The sequence below is a fragment of the Leopardus geoffroyi genome, chromosome B3 (genome assembly GCF_018350155.1).
Source record: "Leopardus geoffroyi isolate Oge1 chromosome B3, O.geoffroyi_Oge1_pat1.0, whole genome shotgun sequence".
Classification (NCBI taxonomy): domain Eukaryota; kingdom Metazoa; phylum Chordata; class Mammalia; order Carnivora; family Felidae; genus Leopardus; species Leopardus geoffroyi.
The window spans coordinates 105,391,461-105,413,969 of record NC_059337.1 but is presented as its reverse complement, the minus strand read 5'-3'; the positions used below and the strand labels follow the sequence as shown (position 1 = coordinate 105,413,969).

The 22,509-nt window shown below is 37.5% G+C and overlaps 1 protein-coding gene across 1 annotated transcript; it reads right to left on the bottom strand.

Moving 5' to 3' along the window:
- Positions 1-422: 422 nt before the first annotated feature.
- Positions 423-20,771, bottom strand: PSMA3 (proteasome 20S subunit alpha 3). The gene is made up of 11 exons (XM_045451096.1): positions 20,631-20,771; positions 16,566-16,648; positions 13,961-14,084; positions 10,942-11,043; positions 10,557-10,630; positions 7,910-7,982; positions 6,178-6,243; positions 4,030-4,076; positions 1,816-1,883; positions 983-1,047; positions 423-578 (listed from the first exon to the last, which is right to left on the bottom strand). The coding sequence occupies exons 1-11, from the start codon at positions 20,649-20,651 to the stop codon at positions 534-536; spliced, it is 768 nt and encodes a 255-aa protein (XP_045307052.1). The 5' UTR covers positions 20,652-20,771; the 3' UTR covers positions 423-533.
- Positions 20,772-22,509: the final 1,738 nt, after the last annotated feature.

Here is a 22,509-nt window from a genome sequence, read left to right as displayed (position 1 = left end):
CAAGAAATTTTTGAAGTGACAGAATAGGGACTTTGTGGCTCCTTAAACCCACTCCTCACCGCAGTAAAAGGGAAAAAAAATTCACTTTTGAGCCTAGAACCTTTCTTATGTGTCACACTTCAAAGTTAACAGTGGCTGCTGGCCAACCGTCATTTTACTAAATGTAAAACTGAGTAGCGGCATCAATACCTACCGAGTTGGTAGGGACTTACTTCACAAAAGCCCAGCGATAAATGATCTTTAGATTCTAGGCGAGTGATGAAATGGAACTCTGAATGAATGATTCCCAAGTTTCTTTTTGTAGTATTTTCACTTAAGGAATTTTTTTCAGTAAACCTAAACCAACATTTTAATGCCAAGTAAGTAAATATGTACTCGGTTACTCCCACCAATTTTGTTACACAGGTATCAAACTTCAGTCGTTACAAGACAAAAATTTAATGAAAACTGGTCAGTGGATATATAATAATCCACAGGGCTAAAGAGTTACACGGGACTGTATTAGAAATTTAAAATAGATGCTGAAGCAAATGTTACATATTATCATCATCTGATTCATCTTCTTCCTTCAGTGATTCCTGTTAAGAGAAAGATAGTGCTTAAAATCAATTTTTAATATTGTTGTAACAGCCTGAATCTAATTAAGGTTAAATAAGCACGTCGCTGAAAAATGAACACTTAGAATAACATACCCAACTAAAGAAAAGGATAATTAAGTTTATCTTGCTCTAACAGTGAACAGACTATATACTCTTGATAGAACACATGGAATGAAAGCATTAAATGTCCTGAAAAACCTTATGTTTTCACACGCAAAATTTTTGGAACCAGGGCAAACATATCCCCATTGAGGATAACCTAGAAAATTTTGGTCCTTGGTTCAGTTTGCCTCAAGTATTATTTAATAGAAATCAATCACGTTCCTTTATTATTCAGCACTTACTTTCATACCTATAGACAGTTTTGACATGCTGCAGCTTACCTTAGCATACTTCTCTGCCTCTTCCCTTATGTCTTTTGGAACAATTTCATGTCTTCCTTTAGTTACTGCAAATTAAGCCATATAAATGAATTAGAAATGAGGCCTATGTTGTGATTTGCAATACAACATATCCAATCCATAGATAAGATTCATCTAATGTTAAAGTTGTTTATGGTAAAGCAGCCCTATTCATTATAGTTTTTATCTTTTTATTTATTTTTTTAGTTTATTTTAGAGAGAGAGAGACAGAGTGCGAGCAGAGGAGGGGCGGAGAGAGAGGGAGACACAGAATCCAAAGCAGGCTCCAGGCCCTGAGCTGTCAGCACAGATTCCGATGCAGGACCCGAGCCAAAGTTGGCACTGAGCCACCCAGGCGCCCCATATTCATTATAGTTTTTAAAAACCCACTGGAAAGAGGCCAACTAACCAGCAGCAGAAGAGGAAATGAATAATTAGTGATATATTTGGACAACAGAACACTATACAGCAAGGCAAATGAACAAATACTGTACATAACACAAATAATTTACACAAATGGAATGTTGAAGAAAATAAATCAGGGATAAAAGAATATATACTGTGTAATTCCATTTACAGAAAATTGAATGACAGGCAAAACTACCTATGGGAGAAGGCAGAGGACTATGAATTCAGAGAGGCCTAAAGGGTGATCTGGGGAGCTGGTCTATTTGTTGACCAGAGAGAGCACAGTGGTTACATGAATATGTACATGTACGTCATTACCAATTTTTAAAATTAGAAAAAGGCACCCAGTGGTAAATTAGGTTTAGTACAGATGACTTAGAGCAAATAAATGTACAAAAATAACTTACTTTCACCAACCCAGCTTAGCTCTAGTTCAAAAGCTTTATCCTTAACTTCATCATGTACTATGTAAATTCTAGAACACAAAGAAGTTTAAAATTAACATTTGGTCCTATACTAACATGCACAGTCAGCACAAATTAGATCATCTGTCCCTAATATAACCTCAAAAGAAACATTTCCTCAAATGGGAAAAGGCCAATCGTTACTTTTGCCTTTTCAGGATATTTGTTTATTCCTTTCATTAAGTGATTATTTTTTAAACTAACTTAGTAGTCTGCAGTTATTACTGGTCCCTCCAGTCTGAAGCTTCTTGGCAGGTATCTTTTTAAACCTCTTCTCCATTTTATAAGCACTATATGCCCCTTAACCTGGCCTCTAAACTATAATATATAACAAATTACAACAAACAAGAAGGCACTGTCATACAACATATTAAAACTATCATATCAAAACTTTCTTTACATTTTCCAGCATCTTCACACAATTTACTTTGGAGGATATTTTTAAAGCCTTGCTATAGTAGGAGAAAGCATCTTAATTTTCTAGACTAAGTAAAAGATACATAGTGCTCCATTTTACTAAATGATAAGGGATGGCTTTCTTACACAGAACTAATTAGCATCTGCTGTTACACCTAAAAATAAAAAGGTGTGGTAAGGGCTGTTTTCCAGAAGCATTTCTCAGTGAAGGAATGGGAGTTTATCACATTTAAACTGTTGTACAGTTCAGTAAGGATTCTTTATTTTCCAGGCAGTTGTCAGGTAGTTCCCAGTGTTCCTCATGTTATTAACTGACAATCACAGAATGGGTTCTGCTTCTTAACTGGGAAGTGGAAGGGTCTCTTGGTAAAAGGGAGGAGGAAGGCAGGTGATGTGGCAGTTGGAAGAGTGGTGACAGGACAAAATTATATAACACTTCCAATATTTTATTATAGCTATCAGTTTAGAAGAGATTAAGGATGTCATTTAAATATATAATAAAGCCTCTTAGATTTTTTTCCTTGCATGTATTATTAATTATAAAACCCGAGGCACTTGCACAAACTGCTGACTAGACCATGTTGATGTAGTTCTCATGTGGAAAAGAAGAGCCATGAATCCTCTGGAATATTATGTTTATTACTTTTAAGTCTAAAAAGCTGGCTGCAACTCTTAGCATTTCATTGGATTTTCTGAACTACCACATGCTTATTATTACATTCTTTGACCTAGAAGAACCGTGAATTCTGAAGCATGCCACTCAGGACTTTGAGGTTACTTACTGCAGTCACATAAGCATTCTATTCTATGTACCTGTAATATGAACCGCTTCAGGACTTCTTAAAGCTGTTTTTAAATGTATTGAAATACTGTTTTGTTTTGTTTTTTTGAGACACAGAAAGCACCCAAGTGGGTAAGGGGCAGAGGAACAGAGACTCTTAAGCAGGCTCCACGCCCAGCATGGACCCCAAGCAAGGATCAATCTCACAATGAGCTAAAATCAAGAGTCAGACGCCACCCAGGTGCACCTGCTCTCTTCATCTTCTTAAAAAACTTTCATGATTAACGTATCTTGCCCAAAGAAACAGACTGTATAAATGAGCCAGCTTCGTGGTTCACGTGTAGAAATAATTTAGCTATAAAACCTAAAATAAAATTTGTAAGCTAAGATGCCTATTACTGGGACCTCTGAGATTTGAAAGGGTAGGAGCTATCAAATGAAGTGCTTACAGGTCCGTTGTATCCTCCTCCTCGTGAATTCTGTCACCTAATAAGTTTTATATTAAAGCTATTTTTCCCCATCCCATTTGCTGAATCACGAGGTCTGTTCCGTCACTTGAAATATGGATATTTCTTGGGGCGCCTGGGTGGCGCAGTCGGTTAAGCGTCCGACTTCAGCCAGGTCACGATCTCGCGGTCCGTGAGTTCGAGCCCCGCGTCGGGCTCTGGGCTGATGGCTCAGAGCCTGGAGCCTGTTTCCGATTCTGTGTCTCCCTCTCTCTCTGCCCCTCCCCCGTTCATGCTCTGTCTCTCTCTGTCCCAAAAATAAATAAACGTTGAAAAAAAAAAATTAAAAAAAAAAAAAAAAAGAAATATGGATATTTCTCCGTAATAAGACATTAGAATGTTACATTCACCTTAGGCACTAAATTATTTCCAAACAAAACAGACCTCTAGAATTAATGTATAAGGTAAGATCAAATGAAATACTTGTCAGTGGTAATAAAAATTTCAACTTACATTTTTGCAACTTCTTTAACGACATCACGGCAGGTCATTTCTTTCATCTATAGAAAATATTAAGTCATGAGTCGGGAGAACTTCCCACTTATATAACTATTTTCAGATTCTTTGCACAAATTTTGTCAGTACCCATGGTTTTGAACTAGAGTCTCAGACATAAAACCAAAAACATAATACACTGAATTTAAGAATACCAGTCTTACTAGGAAATACAGACCTAATATGTGGGACTAACTACAAAAGCAACTGGCATGGGCTCTTAACAAAATAAGCACTGGGAGAAGGTGAAGACTGAAATGTGACCCTTAATTATCGTGGTTTGAAAAAGTTACAAAATGAAACAGATTACTGAGGTGGTTTGACTACAGACTGAATACCTAATACTATCTTCTGTGTAATAATGTTATTCTACAGAGATGAATGCTGAAGCATTTAGGGATACAGCATCATGATGTCTGTAATTGTTGCAAACAGTTCAGGAAAAAAAAATGGGTAAAAATATTAGAAAATAACTTTTCAATCTAGATGGAGAGATTTGCTGCACTATTTATCTTTCCTGTTTACATTTTTTTCATGTTAAATTGGGGGGGAAGTAAATGAAAAGAATGCCTATTTCTTTATACTTCTGCCATTATAGGTTATAATTAGTGAATTGTATCATAATAAAGACAAACAAGTAAACATGGAAAAGCACATTTTAAGTGACAATTATATTCTTATATATGTTCATGAAATTTTTATTTTATGACATAATATTCTTAGTAAATAACATCAGAAGAACAAGCCAGAGCAATGATGTAGATCATGGGTTGGCAAACTCCTTTATAGAGATAAAGAGCCAAATAGTAAATATTTTAGACTTTATGGTACATATGGTCTTTGGTCTGTGTTCCAACTCTTAAACTCTACTATTGTACTGTGAAAGCAGCCAGTGACTAAACATGACTGTGTTCCAACAGAACTTTAGAAAGCAGACAGTGTGCCATAGTTTACTGACCTCTGATTTTAGAGTGTGTTTTTGTCATTAAGTATACACATGTTCCTCAAAGTGATATTCATTCTTAGCTCAGATTTGTTTATTACAATTTGACCTCAGAAAGACAGGATAGATGACTGCTCTGAATACTGTATTTTCAAATTTCCACATAACATTCAGGAGAGATGAAAGCAAGGGGGAAAAGAGAAGGTAGGAACTTAGCACCACACCAGGAGGGGTGTGAAAGGACGTGGTCTAAGAATCATGAGGTCTGTTCATATTCAACATATACTATGACTCTAGCCAGTGTGTTTCACATAGAATTGAGCTAACCTAAAATGACCTCTGAGGTCTTTTTGTCAATTTTACTAAAATACCAAATATAAATTAGGCTTTTGTAGGCCTATAATTTGGCATAAAATTCTAAGCACTCAAAAAATGTTTTCTAGAACCTGACCTGAAGTTGAATGGTTGAGCAAGTTTCCAGTTCAGAATATTAAATATATATGAAATTTTTTTGTCATTTACCACAATACTGATAAAATCCTGTCTTCAATGGAAGCTTCTGATAAATAATAAAGAATGGATACTGTTTCAATGTTAAGTTGAACAGTTTGACTAAAGGGAAAACCAGGACATTAAAATTTTTTTTTACACTAATAATTTATGGCTCTTGGGGGAACAGAAAAGTGGGCAGTTTTAACAGGATGGGGTTTAATGCCTTATCTAACTAGGAACAAAGGAAAGAGAAGCACCAGAACACAGACTCTAAAGACTTTCAAAGTTCTCAACCTAAGGGTCACAGAGTTCCATGAATGGACCTCAAGGATTATGAAATTATATGAAAATTTCCATGTGTATTTTTCTGGATTAAGGGGTTTATCATTAGCCATCAAAATTATAAAGGGCTGCATGACACAACTCTGTAATTATCATACATATCTATAGCACATATATCTATACTCTATATATATCGTATCTGTGTCGTACCTTATCTGTATAGATACAGATATGACCAGCTTTCTTATTCAGCCTATTACATTCAGAAAGCCCTGCTCAAAACAGGAAACCACACTCTATGTAATCTTAAACAGTTTCATTTGTTGTGATAAAACTTCACTACATGAGGATAACATCATAGGAAAATTCAAGCATTAAGTATGTATTACCTGAAGCTTTTCTATTTCCGTCTTTGCAGCTTGCCTGGCTTTGCCAATGGCACAACCCCAATAACCCTATTTAAAAAGAACACACACCAAAATATACATACATAGTTTAATTAAATTGCTATACTATTCTAAAATCATTAGTAACTACAACTGTTCCTATTTAAAGGTTAAGAAAGAATGTTAAATGATTTTCAAAAGTAAATATGGAGAAATACAAACACATTCTAATGAACACCAAGCTGAAAAAAAAAATGTAATTCTAGAATTATCTGGATTATTTGTATTAGAGGCATATACAAAGAAAAACACACTTCATGAACGAGATGTTTTTCAGAGTAGGAATGGAAAAATTCTTAGTATTATGACAAAAAGTTGAAATAATTACACAGTTCAGTATTCTAAACTTTCAATTTTTATTATATTGAAATTTTTTAAAGGATTCCCGTTTATACTTGTGTATCATGACAAAATACAGTTTTTATTTTTATAATTTTTTTTTTTAACATTTATTTATTTTTGAGAGAAAGATAGCATGAGCGGGGTAGGGGCAGAGAGAGAGAGGGAAACACAGAATCTGAAGCAGGCTCCAGGCTCTGAGCTGTCAGCACAGAGCCCAATGCAGGGCTCGAATCTACGAACCATGAGATCATGACCTGAGCCAAAGTCAGACGCTTAACTGAGCCACCCAGGCACCTATAGTCTTTTTTTTTTTTAATTTTTAAAAACCATAAATACCTCAGAAGAGAGAGAAGGTAATTAAAGATGCAAGAAATGACATTTAAATTTTTTTTTTTTTTTTTTTTTAAGTTTATTTAGGGCCATCTGGGTGGCTCAGTCAGGTAAGCGTCAGACTTCAGCTCAGGTCATGACCTTGCAGTTTGTGGGTTTAAGCCCCGCATCAGGCTGGGCTCATTGCTGTTCAGCGCGGAGCCCACATCGGATCCTCTGTCCCCTTTCTCTCTCCCTGCCCAGCTCACATGTGCTCTCTCTCCCAAAAAAAAAAAAAAGTTAAAAATTGTATTTACTTTTGAGAGAGAGTACAAGTAGGGAAGGGGCAGAGAGAGAGGGAAGCCCAAAGAGTAGGCTCCACACCACCAAAGCTCACTAACAGTAAGATCATGAGCTGAAATCAAGAGTTGGACACTTAACTGCACCAGACTCCCCTAAAATCCTTTTTTTTAAGGGAAGGTATTAGTATTGGTCTTAAGACTTGCTAATATTTGTCACAATAAAGGAAAATACCACATATTCAGATTTTTAGGTTCACTATTTAGTTTCTATGAACAGCATATTGAAAGCCATAAATCAGGCACTTGAGTGGCTCGGTCAGCTAAGCCTCTGACTTCAACTCAGGTCATGATCTCATGGTTTGTGAGTTTGAGCCCCATGTCAGGCTCTGTGCTGACAGCTCAGAGCCTAGAGTCTGCTTCAGATTCCATGTCTCCCTCTCTCTCTTGCTCCTCTCCTACTCACACACACACACACACACACACACACACACACACTAGCTCTCTCGCTTTCTCTCTCTCAAAAATAAACATTAAAAAAATTTTTTTTTAAGCCATAAATCCTTCCTTTGCCTCATATCCACAGGTTGTTATTAATAATAAACAAGAAATGGTTACTTTCCTTGAATTTTAAAAGAAATTTCATGTAATCCAAATATATGACTTACATGCTAATGAGATACCATTAAACTAGAAATAGAAATTCATGATTCAAAATTACTCACATATGAAACTCCTGATGGGTCAATCATGTAGAGCTGTGCACCATCATTCACACTGTAAGACCCTAACATGAAACTGCATGAAAGTAAGTTAGGTTTAAACCATAGTTCTTAAAATACCATAAAAATACAATAAAAACAATTATACTTTCTAAGATAAACTACTAATATACATATAAGTCCTAATAAACACTTTGATGAGGTAGTTTCAATAAAAACTAGTATATACTTGAAATTGTTCAAAATTTGTGTGGCTTTGGTTAGTATTAAACTTACTGATGAAACTGATCTGAGAAGACAGCAGTGTAGACAAAGAAGTAATGACAGGTGAAAACTAAGGAGAAGACCCAATAAGTAAAGGAATAAACATGAAAAAGCCAAGATAACAAAACTAATGTGAATACATTCAGTCTGCCTCAAACTCTTGTTCCATCCTTTCTTCTTTCTTGGTTATTTCCCCAATATTCCTCCAGTTATTTTTCTACAATAATCCAGACTGATTTAATGTGTTTTTATATGTGACAAAATCAGGCCATTAAATAATCATGATATTAGTGATTTTCTGAAATTGTGATTTAGTTTGCCTTAAAAGGAGAAAAGAAACCAGCCTCATCTTAAGTATCACTTCCTATACAGACTACTCTGACAGCCAACTGTCCAATTCCCACCCACAATCGTTTCCTTCCATCTTCCGTGAGACTGATCTCTCAGAATATATAACTGATTATCATAACCCTTCAACGTTTCCTTGTATGGAACATAGACTTCTGTATGATCTTGCCCGTTCCTACATCTTCAGTATCCTTCCACATACCAAGTATACTTGACTACCTCTACATTACCTGAAATGCCCATGTAATTTCATACTAGTCCCTTTGAATGAAATATTCTTTTTTTTTTTTTTTTTTAATTTTTTTTTTCAACGTTCATTCATTCTTGGGACAGAGAGAGACAGAGCATGAACGGGGGAGGGGCAGAGAGAGAGGGAGACACAGAATTGGAAACCGGCTCCGGGCTCTGAGCCATCAGCCCAGAGCCTGACGCGGGGCTCGAACTCACGGACCGTGAGATTGTGACCTGGCTGAAGTCGGACGCTTAACCGACTGCGCCACCCAGGCGCCCCTGAATGAAATATTCTTAACCATTCCATTCTTAACCATAACCATTCTTAACCATGAAATATTCTTAAACATTCTTTTCCTTGCCATCTCTTCATGAAAGTGTCCTTTCCCTAACTGATGCCCCACTATAGTCAGTGCATTTCTTCATCATATCACCTATAAAATTGTATCAATGATAACTTACTCATCTTTGTGTCCTACCCCCTCCCACATCTACGACTGACTCATAGTATATGCTCAATAAGTATTTGCTGAAAAGTTCTCTCCACTATTTTTACTTGCTTAAAAATAGAGAAATGAATTCAGAGTGCTGTTCAAAGGTTTAATAAAAGTTGAAAGGTATTGAAAGCAAAGGGTTTCAATGTAATTTAAGTGAGAACCTGAAGAACAACTAATATAAAAAATGTCCACAGGCCTATCTTATGGCTAGAATAAAGCTCAGGTTTTCTCTAACATCTGTCCTCAGTAATTTAAATATGACTGATTATAAGCAACTCAAAGGTAGGACTACAGCTAATAAACTTTCTTTCCACAGCATTTTAACAGTGGAAGCAGTCGGATGTTAGTAAATGTTTTACCATGATCAAACAGAAATGTTTATTTTTTTTAAGTTATAAACTAAACAAGTCTTTTTAGGAAAATCTAGAGTCATGACAGGTCTCTGAGCCCTATTTAAATATTTACATGTATTCCAAGTCTCAATACAATTGAATCTCAGCTTTCCTCTCAGAATAAAAACACCAGCAGTTCATCTTAACCGAAATAAAAAATTGTGACTGAGAACTATGAAAGGCAATTTTGTATGGACTCACTCTCGATTGCTAAAAAAATTCCCAATTAAGAGCACTGAACCTAACCGCTTAAAGTATATCAGATGGAAGTTAGTAAGAAAACTGAAGTGTTAGTTTAGTTGGCTACCCTAATAATGACAACAGGGGATGTAGTTAAAATCAGTTTGTTGCCTCCTGAGAATGTTGGGGTCTGACACCAGAGAATTTTTTTTTAATTTTACTGAGAAATAATTAACATGCAGCACTGTACAGCGTATAGCATGATGGTTTGATTTACACATATTGTGAGATGATTACGACAGGTTTAGGAACATCCAACATCTCAAAAAGATACAATGAAGAGAAAAAGATTTTCTCCTTGTGATGAAAATTCTTAGAATGTACTCTCAACAACTTTGCCATATATCACATAGTACTGTTAACTACAGTCATCATAATGTACACTACATCCCTAGCATTTATTTATCTTAGAGCCTTTTACCTTTTGACCACATTTCTCCAGAGAATTTATTATAATCAGATTAAAGTTCTTACTATCAGTTCTGTGTTTTCTCGTCACTTCAAATTTGTAGTCTTTTTCACAATTCAAAGTTTTTATTTTGATGTACAGTTTTATTGGATCACTGTCCTAATACTTCTTGGTCATAGCTCATTTTTAAGGGTATAAAAAAAAGGCTAAGATACCAGGGCAAACAGATACCTATAGTCCAGATCTGACTATGTCACAAAATTTCATACCTGCAGCCAAAAGGTCTAACAGCACTGTAGAGTGTATATGCATGTACATACATTGCCACTCTGTCTGCAAGATGCTATAAGGGAGAAAAACAGAAGAGCTTATCAGTAAATTTCTATTACTGTTCAAAAGGTTCCTCAACATATTAGCAACTTAACTTTTTTTTTTTATGTTTATTATTTGAGAGAGAGAGACAAAGACAGACAGAGAACAAGCAGGGGAGAGTCAGAGAGAGAGGGGGAGACACAGAATCTGAAACAGGCTCCAGGCTCTGAGCTGGCAGCACAGAGCCCGACGCGGGGCTCGAACCCACAGACTGCGAGATCACGACCTGAGCCGAAGTCGGCTGCTTAACCGACTGAGCCACCCAGGCATCCCTCAACTTACTTTTAATGGAATGTTATAGCCAAAATTAGATCTGAAGTTGGAAGCTTCTTCCCTTGCAATGTCTGCTAAAGATCGCGCATCCGCCAGCAAACCTGCTACTGCCTGAAAGAAAGTAGGTACCAATTTAGTAAATAAATACCTTCCTATCACAAACCAAGGAAAGTGTGTAATTACTGTAGGCTTACTTAATATTTTAACAAGCATCACCATTAGAAACCATTTGGCTTAAAGGTCTTTATAAGGCACTCTGGCATTTTGATGGGATGGGATGAAAAAAGAAGTATGGAATTATAGTTCAGAAATTTACCAAGTGTGACTTCATTGTTTTGTTCAATGACATTCACAAGCAGTATTTCTGTAATTAATCCTCCATGTCTCCCAATTTACCAGTTCACTCTAAATAAGCAACAAGAATAAAACTATTGATCTTGATCAGGACTGATCTCTATTTAAAGCAGTTCTATGTCAAGTTACTAAAAGTTTGGGTCTAAAAGCCCAACCTCAAATCTTTTTCAGCTGATTGACTAATAAATTGCAAGGACAAACCAAAACATGACAAACCACACATCTTCCAAGACTGGTTAACTGCAGTTACCAAACCATGTGCTGGGTGAGATATGCTGGGGGCACTATAGTGAACTCAGTTGTGCAACATTTGGGATTTGGGGGGGATACAGATGTTGAAGTAGCTCATTTTCAACATTAGATCATTCATACTCCTAATGTTTATTTTTGAGAGAGAGAAACAGAGTGCAAGTTGGGGAGGGGCAGAGAAAGAGGGAGACACAGAATCTGAAGCAGGCTCCAGGCTCTGAGCTGTCAGCACAGAGTCTGACGTGGGACTCGAACTCTTGAACCATGAGACGAGATCATGACCTGAGCTAAGTCGGACACTTAACACACTGAGCCACCCAGGCGCCCTGAGATCATTCATATTCCTTTCATTGCCATCATACTGTTGAGCACCTGGGTTGTTGTGATAAAAAATAAGTATCATACAAAAATCCCTTGGAACAGGAAATGGGGGGGGGTGAGGGGAGCTCAGTTTAAACTTAAATGTAAAGTTTAAGAAGTTGTGCAGTGCATGTTAGTCATTGTTATTATTTAAAAATATTTTTCTAAAAAAAATAATATTTTTAATTGTATGTGTATTTTTTCTTTTACGGTTATTAAATTTTGGGGACATAAACACTAAGTTGTTTGTAACTAAATGCATAATCAGAACCACTGGGTGGTTCTTTTGGTGTAGGTAAACCGACAAAAAAAATTACTGAAACTCTTAGTACTAGGAACCAAGAAGTCCAGGAATTGCCAGCTTATTTACAGAATTTAAAAGTAAGTGATATCAAAATAATAGCCACTTTTCTACTGCTACCTACTAATAGTAGTAACGATGAAAATTCCTAAAACACAGCACTCATTTCATGCTAAGCATTTTACTTAATTTTAACATTGTAACAACTGTTAGGAGGTAAATATTACTACTGCCCTACTTTTGCAGGTGAAGAAACTGTTTAGAAGAATTTCCCCAAGGTTACTCAGCCAGTAAGTTTCACCATTTAAAGAGTCTTCTGTTGCTTTGGAGAAAGCCTACTGTGAAGTCCAATAATTCTCAAACCACTGAAGATAACTGCGGAGATGAAACATTAATCCTTTATTGTTTCCAACCCTCTTCAACATGTAATGTTTTGCCTATTTCCAGCTATAAGGAATGCCATCAGTTTCCTGGCTTTAAATTAACAAATGAGACAAATTTTAAAGTTCTAGGGCAACGTTTTCCCATCACTACCTTTAAGCACACACAACTTTTTTCAAAACGCACCTACCTAAATTTTTCTTCTACTAAAAAGAATGTATAATTCACTAGTTTCTTCCTATCAGCTAGGTTACAATCTGGGAAGTTACATCAAAACATACCAGTTTCATATTGTATGTCAACTATACCCAAATTTTAAGAATAAATAAATATAGAGGTGCAAATGACAGAAGAAAAACCATTACCAGTTTCACTGGCATAATAAATTTGGGAGAAAAAACATGTTCAGAAAAAATAATCATTGAAGAAGCAAAAAAATCTGTAGCTTTATAGTTTACCAGCTACATTTTACACCTTCATTAGCGACCTATGCTGCCAAGATCTCTTTTCTACACATACTTCCCACCCTTTTTGTGTTTGTAACACCTATCATTTAGAAATACCAAAGGTAACCGCAGTATGAGTGGGTCCTATAGGATCTCACCCTGCCGAATGGACTGTGGAGTAACATGTAGGCCAGGCAGACCCAAGTTTGAATCCCAGATTACTTCTTTACCAGCTGTGTTTTCTTATCTATAAAAATGGGATTAATATTACTTTCACTGGGATATCAGACACAGGAAATTTATGTAAAGAGGTTCTAGCACAGTATCTGGCACACACATGTTCTCTTTTCTTCCTTGCCTTTTCAGTAACCAAGGTTAGAATCAGTCCTTTGCTTTTTTTGCTTTTACAGTCTGACATTTATATAGAATGACTTCAGTATATACCAGTAATGTATTTATGGCTTCACTTCCAATTATGCAGAGCAGTAACTAAATACAGCTGCAAGAAATAAAAGAGTGTTTATTCCTTTCATTAAACATCGTTTCTTGGTGCTCCATTTTACTACAATACAAAGAGATACAAAAAGCTAAAAATTCTATGCCTCTCAAGCTTATACTTTCATTGGTGATCTACACTACCAAGATCGCCTTTCTACACATACTTTCCACCTTTCTCCCCTCATTTTCTTAAAGCAATTTTTCAAATATATCTCCAATCAGGTTACAAGAACACTACCTTTCTTTTGGACAGTGAACTATTCACAAGCCAGTATCAGTAATCACTCTGGGATTACTTCTGTGGCTGCTCTCTGATTGGTTTCTGCCTCAGTTCTGACGTAATAAATGAGTTCTTATAATCACAGTTTAACATATTACGGTTACTTCACAAGAAAGAAATTGGACAAGGCAAAAAGGAACATTTTAAAATGTGACCTACCATTCCAACATGCCGATCAACATTAAAAAGTCGTTTGTTGGAACCTTCTTCATAAAGTTTAGAAAGGACTAACTTTTCTACCCCAAAGACAACGCCATCTTTACATCTGATTCCAATAGCTGTACTGGAACAAGTAGAAAAAAATCAATTTTTTTAACTGAAAATAAAAGGAACTTCATAAACTTTAAGCTTAAAAAAAAACCATAAAAATAGGTAACATTTTTTAAAGCATGCTAAATTTAAATTTAAAACAAATACATTTGAAAACGAGAAAGAGGACAACCTGAAGTGTGATAAAGTAGGTCCATGTAAATGTACATCATGAGATGACCAAAAAAATCTAGCATATCATGACATAAAAAGATATTAATACTTGTGAGAAAAGATGCCAACAAAATAGTACAAAATGGCAGTGTCTGACACATGATAATATACTATAATAAATGTTGACTTAGCTCATGTCCATTAAAAATGGTACATAAAAATGCATAGAAAAGACAGATTATATACAAACCAAAAAGTAAACAGTGACTAATCTAAGTGGAAAAATTAGAGTTCTTTTGCTCATTTGCTTCTTTTGTAACAACCAGTGCTTATAAAACTATATCAAAGAATATACATTTTAGACAACTGCTGAAAACAAAATGGATCTTAATCTCTTAAGTAAAATGTGGAGAAATTATATGCTACCACTTCGAGATGAAAATATATCATTAACTCTGTTCTTCTAATTCTTTTTTAATTTTTTTTTAACACTTATTCATTTTTGAGAGACAGAGACAGAGCGGTAGAGAGGCAAAGAGAGAGGGAGACACAGAATCCAAAGAAGACTCCAGGCTCTGAGCTGTCAGCACAGAGTCTGATGCGGGGCTCAAACTCACTGACGGTGAGATCATGACCTGAACTGAAGTCGGACACCTAATCGACTGAGCCACCCAAGCGCCCCTTTTTAAAAATTTTTTTAATGTTTGTTTATTTTTGAGAGTGAGAAAGAGAGAGAGAGAGGAAGAGGGAGGGGCAGAGAGAGAGGGAGACATAACGTGAAGCAGGTCACAAATGGCAAGTTCGTGAGCTGAGCAGAAGCTGGACGTTTAACCAACTGAGCCACACTGGCACCCCTTCTAATCCTTTTAATAAAAAGGGAATTCTGATGAAAAAAACCCAGATAAATGAACAGAGCCACACACAAATTTCACAAAAAATTTCAGACACTCCTCTCACATATCAGGTATCTTCAACGGTTCCCCTTTTGAGTTTAAACTCCTTGGTCCAGCTTTCAATCCTGAGAATCTACAAAGCCCATCTAGCTTATTAAATTTCCTATTATAAATCCCACACACTACTGAATTCAACTTCACTATCTTCCCTCAAACACCTTATGTTCATTTTTGCTTTTATGTGGTACTAGCAAAAAGTATTTACATGTGGACTTTACTAAAATTCTGCAAACAGGGGCACGTTGGTGGCTCAGTAGGTTAAGTATCCAACTCTTGATTTTGGCTCATGAGATAGAGCCCTGCACCTGGCTCTGATGACAGCGCAGCCCTGCTTGGGATTTTCTCTCTCCCTCTCTCTCCCTGCCCCTCCCCTGCTCTCTCTCAAAATAAATACACTTAAAAAAAAAATAAGAGTAAAATAAAATTCTGGAAACACTTCCCTACTCCACCTCTAATCCAAAAGATTTCATTATATAAATGAAAAAATTTGGCGCAAACACCAACACTATTTGTTTACCAGGCAAAAAAAAAGTCCTTCAAGAGGACTTTTTAAGAGAATGAGACATTATTAAATAAATTATTTTTAAAAAGTCTTTTAATTCATCCCAAAGCTGCTTTAGATTCCAAGATACAATGATCATTACCAAGATATTAAGGAATCATTTTGGCACATTACACTAAACAATAAAAGACAGAGTGAAGGAAATGAGTCCAATAAGAAGATATCTTAGTGAGTCCCACACCTTTTGGGGTGTGGCAGCAGAAAAGAATTAAAAAAAAAAAAAAATCCTGCTGGATGTGACGAACTGCATAGGACACTTCAAACACAAGGAAATAAAAGATAAAATGACAGGGGCGCCTGGGTGGCTCAGTTGATTACGCATCTGATTTCGATTTCAGCTCAGATCATAATTTCACAATTCGTAGCCCCATGTCGAGCTCAGCATAGAGCCTGCTTGAGATTCTTCCTCTCTCTCTTCCGTTCTCCCACTTGCACTCTTACTGTCTCTCAAAATTTAAAAAAAGATAAAATGACAAAGTAACAAACCTAACAGCCAAGCAAACAATGCTATAAATCAAGAATTCTAAAAAGGAAAATGGGCTGGCAAAGATGATAAAGGAATTTGGTTATATACACTACATGTGAGACATGGTGGAATGTCTAAGTGGATGACCCTGGAACCAACGGGAAATATAGGACTGAGGCTCATGGAAAGATCTGACCTAAAAAGAGACCCAGAAATGACCAGTAAGTTGAGATTATTTTAGGGCACCTATTATTTTGTACCAAAGTAACATAAAAAGCCTAATTACCAAAAATATGGAAAAGGAGATACTTGATACCTGATTAAAACATGCTAAATTTCAAGTAAAACAATGTTTCTTACCTACTATTTTCCACAGCTTTCATAGCATATTCAACTTGAAAAACTCTTCCATCAGGAGAGAATGTAGAGGCTGACAGGTCATACTGGGAAGAAAAAGGTAACAATAAGCTTAAATTATGCATCTTTCGCAATAATAACCTTATCATCTTTATTTCTAAATGGCTTACACATCAGAAAGATGAGGGGAAGGAAGGAGTGTTAAATCTCAAAGATTTTGCTTTGAAGAGGAAGAGGCAGCATGTCAGAGCGGCAAAAGCAACTGAGAGAAAAGCTAGTTTAGATTTCTGCTACTGAAAAGCAACAGATACAAGTCCAAGGTAAAGTCAGATGTTTTCCACACTGAACAAAGTTCATTTGTGTACAAAATGGACATGCTCTGGGCTCCAGATCACCACAATAAAGTGAGTAAAATAAACTTTTTGGATTCCCAGTGTATATTAAAGTTATGTTTACACTATACTGTAGTCTACTCAGTGTGCAGGAGCATGATGTCTGAGCTGTGAGTTGTAATCACTGATCACAGATCACCATAACAAACTTAGGAGTAATGAAAAGGTTTGAAATATTGCAAGAATTACCAAAATGTGACACAGAGACATGAGGTGAACAAATGCTGTTGGAAAAATGGCAGCAACAGACGTGCTCAAAACACAAAATGGCACCAACAGACCTGCTCAAAACACAGTTGCTACAAACCTTCAATTTGTTAAAAAGAAAAAAAATGCAATCTGTGAAGTGTGTGCCTGTACTATGGTATGGTAGAATCAGAACTGTTGTCAGAACAGGTTAATTCATTGCTGTGGCACTAACAAACTGAAAGACCTTACGGAAAAAAACACAGCATTTCAACATTTAATAAACATCTATTATATATAGTCACTATAAGAAATTACAAAGAATTGGGGCACCTGGGTGGCTCAGTCAGTTGTATGTCTGACTTTGGCTCAGGTCATGATCTTTCTATCCGTGAGTTCGAGCCCCACATCAGGCTCACTACTGTCAGCACAGAGCCCACTTCAGATATTTTGTCTCCTTCTCTCTCTGCCCCTCCCCTGCTCATATTCTCTCTCTCAAAAATAAATAACACATTTAAAAAGAAAAAAAAGCAATTACAAAGAATACTCACTTTTTTAAATGTTTATTTATTTATTTTGAGAGAGAGAACGAGCAGTGGAGGGGCAGAGAGAGAGGAAGAGAATCCCAAGCAGGCTCCAAGGAGTCAGCACAGAGCCCCATGAGGGGCTCAGACTCACAAACTGTGACATCATGACCTGAACTGAAATCAAGAGTCGGAGCTTAACCTACTGAGCCACCCAGCAGGCGCCCCTACTCATTTTTTTTTTTTTGAGAAAGAGAGAGAGAGTATATGTGTGTGGGGAAGCGGGGCAGAGGGGGAGAAAGAGAGAGTTTTAAGCAGATTCCACGCTCAGCACAGAGCCTGATGCAGGGCTTAAACCCACGACCCTGGGATCACGACCCGAGCTGAAATCAAGAGTTGAGGGCTCAATCTACTAAGCCACCCAGGAGCCCCAAAGGATACTCATTCTTGAAGTCTTTCATTTTCAAATGAGACCACACACAAATCTATGTGCTGGAAATACAGCAGTAAACTAGAAAAACGATTATGATGAAAATAAGACAGGGTGAAGAGACAATCTGAGAGCCTAGTACAGACCACCTGATCAGGGAAGGCCTTGCTAGAACATATGTATATTTAGCTATTTAGGCGCAGCCAGATCTAAATGACAAGTAACTAGCCATTTAGGATATGGAGGAGCCATTGTGGCCTTTGGCATAAAAATCTTAGGGTAGAAATAAGGGTAGCACAATGTGGGAAAAGAAACAGGCCACTGTGTCTTGAGCACTAAGTGGTGGAGAGAAGAATAAATCATATCAGAGGCATGTAAAGGCCAAACTATTTTGAGTCTCCTGAGGCTGATGTACGAAGTTTTTATCTTACTGTAAATGCAACAGGAAGTCACTGGAGTTGAAGCAGGGGTGGGGGGAGTGGTACGATCTCATTTTTCTAAAACTTCATCTGGAACACGAACTATAGAGAAAAGGGTGGAAGCAGAGATCAAGTATCCCAAAGGTGGTGGCTTAGACTAAGGGAGAAGAGATGAAAGACTATATTTGTGAGGGCAAAGTAAAAAAAACAAAACAAACAACAAAAAATAAAACCACCTTGCTAATGGATTGGCTCTAGGAGAAAAGAAATTAAACTTGACGGGTGCCTGGGTGGCTCAGTGGTCGAAGTGTCCGACTGGATTTCAGCTCAGGTCATGATCTTGAAGGTAGTGAGATCGAGCCCCACCTCAGGCTCTGTGTCATCAGTTTCTCTCTCTCTCAAAAATAAACAAGCATTTTTAAAAAGTAATAAAAATAAATTAACTTGAATCATAGACTTTTTTCACTTGAGCAACTAGAATTGGACCATTCACTGAGCTGAAGATTGTAGGAGATGCAAAATGTAGGGGAGGGGGAAACCCAGAGCTCTACGTTTGGACATGTAGTTTGAAATGCTCATTAAACAATCAGGTGGAGGGACGCCTGGATGGATCGGTCAGTTAGGCGTCTGACTTCAGCTCAGGTCGTGATCTCACAGCTCGTGAGTTCGAGCCCTGCGTGGGACTCTCTGCTGACAGCTCAAAGCCTGGAGCCTGCTTCTCATTCTGTATCTCCCTCTCTCTCTGCCCCTCCCCCACTTGTGCTCTGTCTCTCTCAAAAATGAATAAATGTAAAAAAAAATTTACAACAAAAACAATCAAGTGGAGAGAAATGTCAAGTAGACAGGTCTTCATACCTGGAGTTCTTGGAAAAAGCAAAGACCAAAGTGGTCTTCACTTCAACAGTGGTGCTTCCTGAGACTCAATTTCCTGATGTATTAAACCAAGATCCTTAACTCTACTATCGTAATACCAAAATATCTCACATGTTTATATTTACCAAGTATTTTTTAAAGGGCTTTCAGAACAAAACACTATTAATTGAAGGTAATAGTAATGTACTGGCGAAGTCAATTTGCTACAACATGCATAACTGAGCATCTACTAATCTAAAACCGTTGTCATAACTTTAGTTATCTCATAACCGAATGGATTAAATCATTCCAATTATCAAACTAGGAAAACCAGTACCTGGGCTTAATGCTGAGTATCAAAATCTTGTGAACACTGGGAACTGATGAACTTAGACACCCATTAGTCTATGCCTCTAGGGCACACAACGAATAAATACTTCTAAATAAAAACTAGATTACCTACACGGAGAAATACATACAAGGAATAAGGAAAAGGCTGCATATGTGCGGTACGTTTATCACAGGAAAGTAGTAAACTGAACAAGTTAACAAGTCCAACTCCAAAATCCTCAAGTCTGTTAACAGAAGCGGTTAAGTCCCCAGCTAATAATTTAAATGTTTACCGTTCCGATACCTCAAAGTGATGTTAAGTAATTCGTACAGGAAAAGCTAGGACAAAGGGAAAACTTTTGTAAAGCCTCCTTCAGATTTCACTTTTGAGACAATGTTTCTATCAACTCTGCCCCGACAGGGGTTCCAGGGACTCCTGCAAAGCGGACGGTCAGTACACTCGAAGGCAACATGGGGAAGGCCCAGTGAGTCAGCAGCACCTGGGCACTGCAAAGGCGGTCCATGGAAAGCTGCGTCCCAGACCTTGGAATCTAAAGCCGCCTTGCCTCGGCGGTTCTCAAGAAGCTGTCTCCCAAACGCTTCACACCCTATTACAGGCTCCACGAGTTTCCACTTTCGGTTTCCCTAAGCGGCCAAAGAAAGTGACTCAGCAATCCAAAGCGGCTCCCAATCACACTGCTGCGCCGCCCAGCCCGCCACACCTGAGCTGAAGAGCTTCAGGTCACGGTCACCCTAAATGAGGGGCCTACAAATTAGCAGGAAAGAATGCTGGGCACCAGACAAGGGGAAGCGGCCCACCTGGCCGAAGGCAGTCCCGGCGCACGCCGAGGCGGCGCACCCCAAGCGGTGTGTCCAAGTTCCCTTCAACGCTAATCTGTTGGCTATTCCATTAGGCCAAAAGGCTATAAACTCACCCCAGTCCCGATTGAGCTCATCGTGCAGAAACCTCCGGGGCGCGGAGGGCTTCAAGGCCTAAAGCGCTCCCCCAATACCGCAGCCCGCAGACTAGTAACAGGCTCTCTCATTGGCTGCTCTTTCAACCAATAGCCTTGTCCTCTGTGGCTGGTTCCTCTAACGTCAGCCTGGGAAATAGAGGATTATGGGAAAAGGAGGGGTTTGGCGGGCGGTGTGCGTGTACGGAAGCAAATGAGGTGGGGGGAAAGGAAGAAAGGCAGCGGGGGCTCCTTATTACTCAGTTTCTGTCCCTAGTGTCGTTGAGTCGTTAGAGTCATCGGGTAGTTTGAGGAGCTGCTTCATTCCATTTCCTAGAAATTATTATTTACCTTTAATCTTATCCTTCTTCTTCGCTACTTTATTCTTTCTTGAAGCAAAGCGGAGAGATGCTGTCACACTCTTAACAAAGACCAAAGAAAGTGGTAAGGGAGAAGTCTCCCTTCACCCTTGGCATCCTGGTTCCCACCCAGTATCTTGGTATCCCTTTCACCCACCTGTTCTTACAAGAAGGAAGGAAGTTTCGCTCTAAATGCACGTTTGAGCTCAGGTCGGAATTTTACACAAGAATTACTATCTTTTCTATGAGTATAACTCTAGTAAAATTAAGGATAAGACTGATTACTTATTGAGCTCTAGCAGGTCCCAAGTACTCTGTTGAACACTGTTGATTAACCGGTGAAGGAAACAATCCCATCCCATTAAATGGGAGGAAATGGGCGTAAAAGAGGAAATAGGCAAAACAGTTGCACCTTGTACTTAAAAAGGTAAGAGACAATGGAGGCCTGGTACTTAGGGAATAACTTTCTGATTGGCTAATATTTAAACTGAAATTTAGGATTGTTATGGGAATATAAGCTTGTTATAAGAACTGCCAGGTTAGTCTGGCCTGTCACAGTTGTCGTGATTCTAGCCTCCTTCAATCTGGAAAATACTTGCTTAATATTTCTTCATGTTTCACGGCATTAACATTTTTGAAGAATACAAACCATTTATATTATGGGGTATTCCTCAATTTAGGTTTGTATGATATTTTTCATGATAGGAGTCAGGTGATAAATTTTCAGCAGGAATGCCTCAAAAGTAACCTTGCATTCATATTATAGCATTATATTAGTAGGCACATGATGTCTGTTCTATTACTGATGATGTTAACTTGCTTAAGATTTCTCCACCATAAAGTTTCTATTTTGCTCTTTGTAATTAATAAATATCTTGTGAAGAAATACTTTGAGACTACTCATAAATATCCTCCTAGTAGCTCCTCAATCTTTTACCAACTAATTATAGTATTCCATGATTCCTAGTTGGATGGATTAGTATGCTTGCCTAATGGTGATTTTCTAATTCCATCATTCCTTCCACATATGTTATCGCCTTTCTGTTGTCAGGTCATTAGTTTTTTAAGCAGGGGAATTATATGATCTAATTTAAGTTATTAAATTATCTCTCTTGCTTCAGCGTGAAGACTGATAGATAAGGGAGACTATTTGGAAAGCTATTGCAGTCTTTGAGCGAGAAGTAATGGAGAGTGTTTTGGACAGCGGTAGTGGCAGTGGAAGTAGAAATGTGTTGATGGATTTTCGGTATATAGGGCTTGCTGAAATATTGGATGTAAAAAAAAAGGGAGAAGGAGGAGTTTCAGTTGCTTCTTTCTGCTAATGAAGCATTATAATTAATGGTTAGTTTTTATTCTTGAACACATGGATAAAAACTTTCAATTTATTTGGAAGACTAGCCATTTAATTTACCTATCCTTCATTGAAATATTCTAGTTGCCACCAAAACCCATAAAATATCTAGGAATAAATCTACCCAAAGAGGTGAAAAATCTATACACTG

Excerpts from the sequence above, each read along its gene's own strand:
- PSMA3 (XM_045451096.1), bottom strand. The coding sequence starts at position 20,651 with ATGAGCTCAATCGGGACTGGG. Across the intron at positions 4,077-6,177 it reads CGGAAATAGAAAAGCTTCAG|ATGAAAGAAATGACCTGCCG; the intron begins GTAATACATACT and ends TATTTTCTATAG. Across the intron at positions 1,048-1,815 it reads GCTAAGCTGGGTTGGTGAAA|TAACTAAAGGAAGACATGAA; the intron begins GTAAGTTATTTT and ends CTTAATTTGCAG.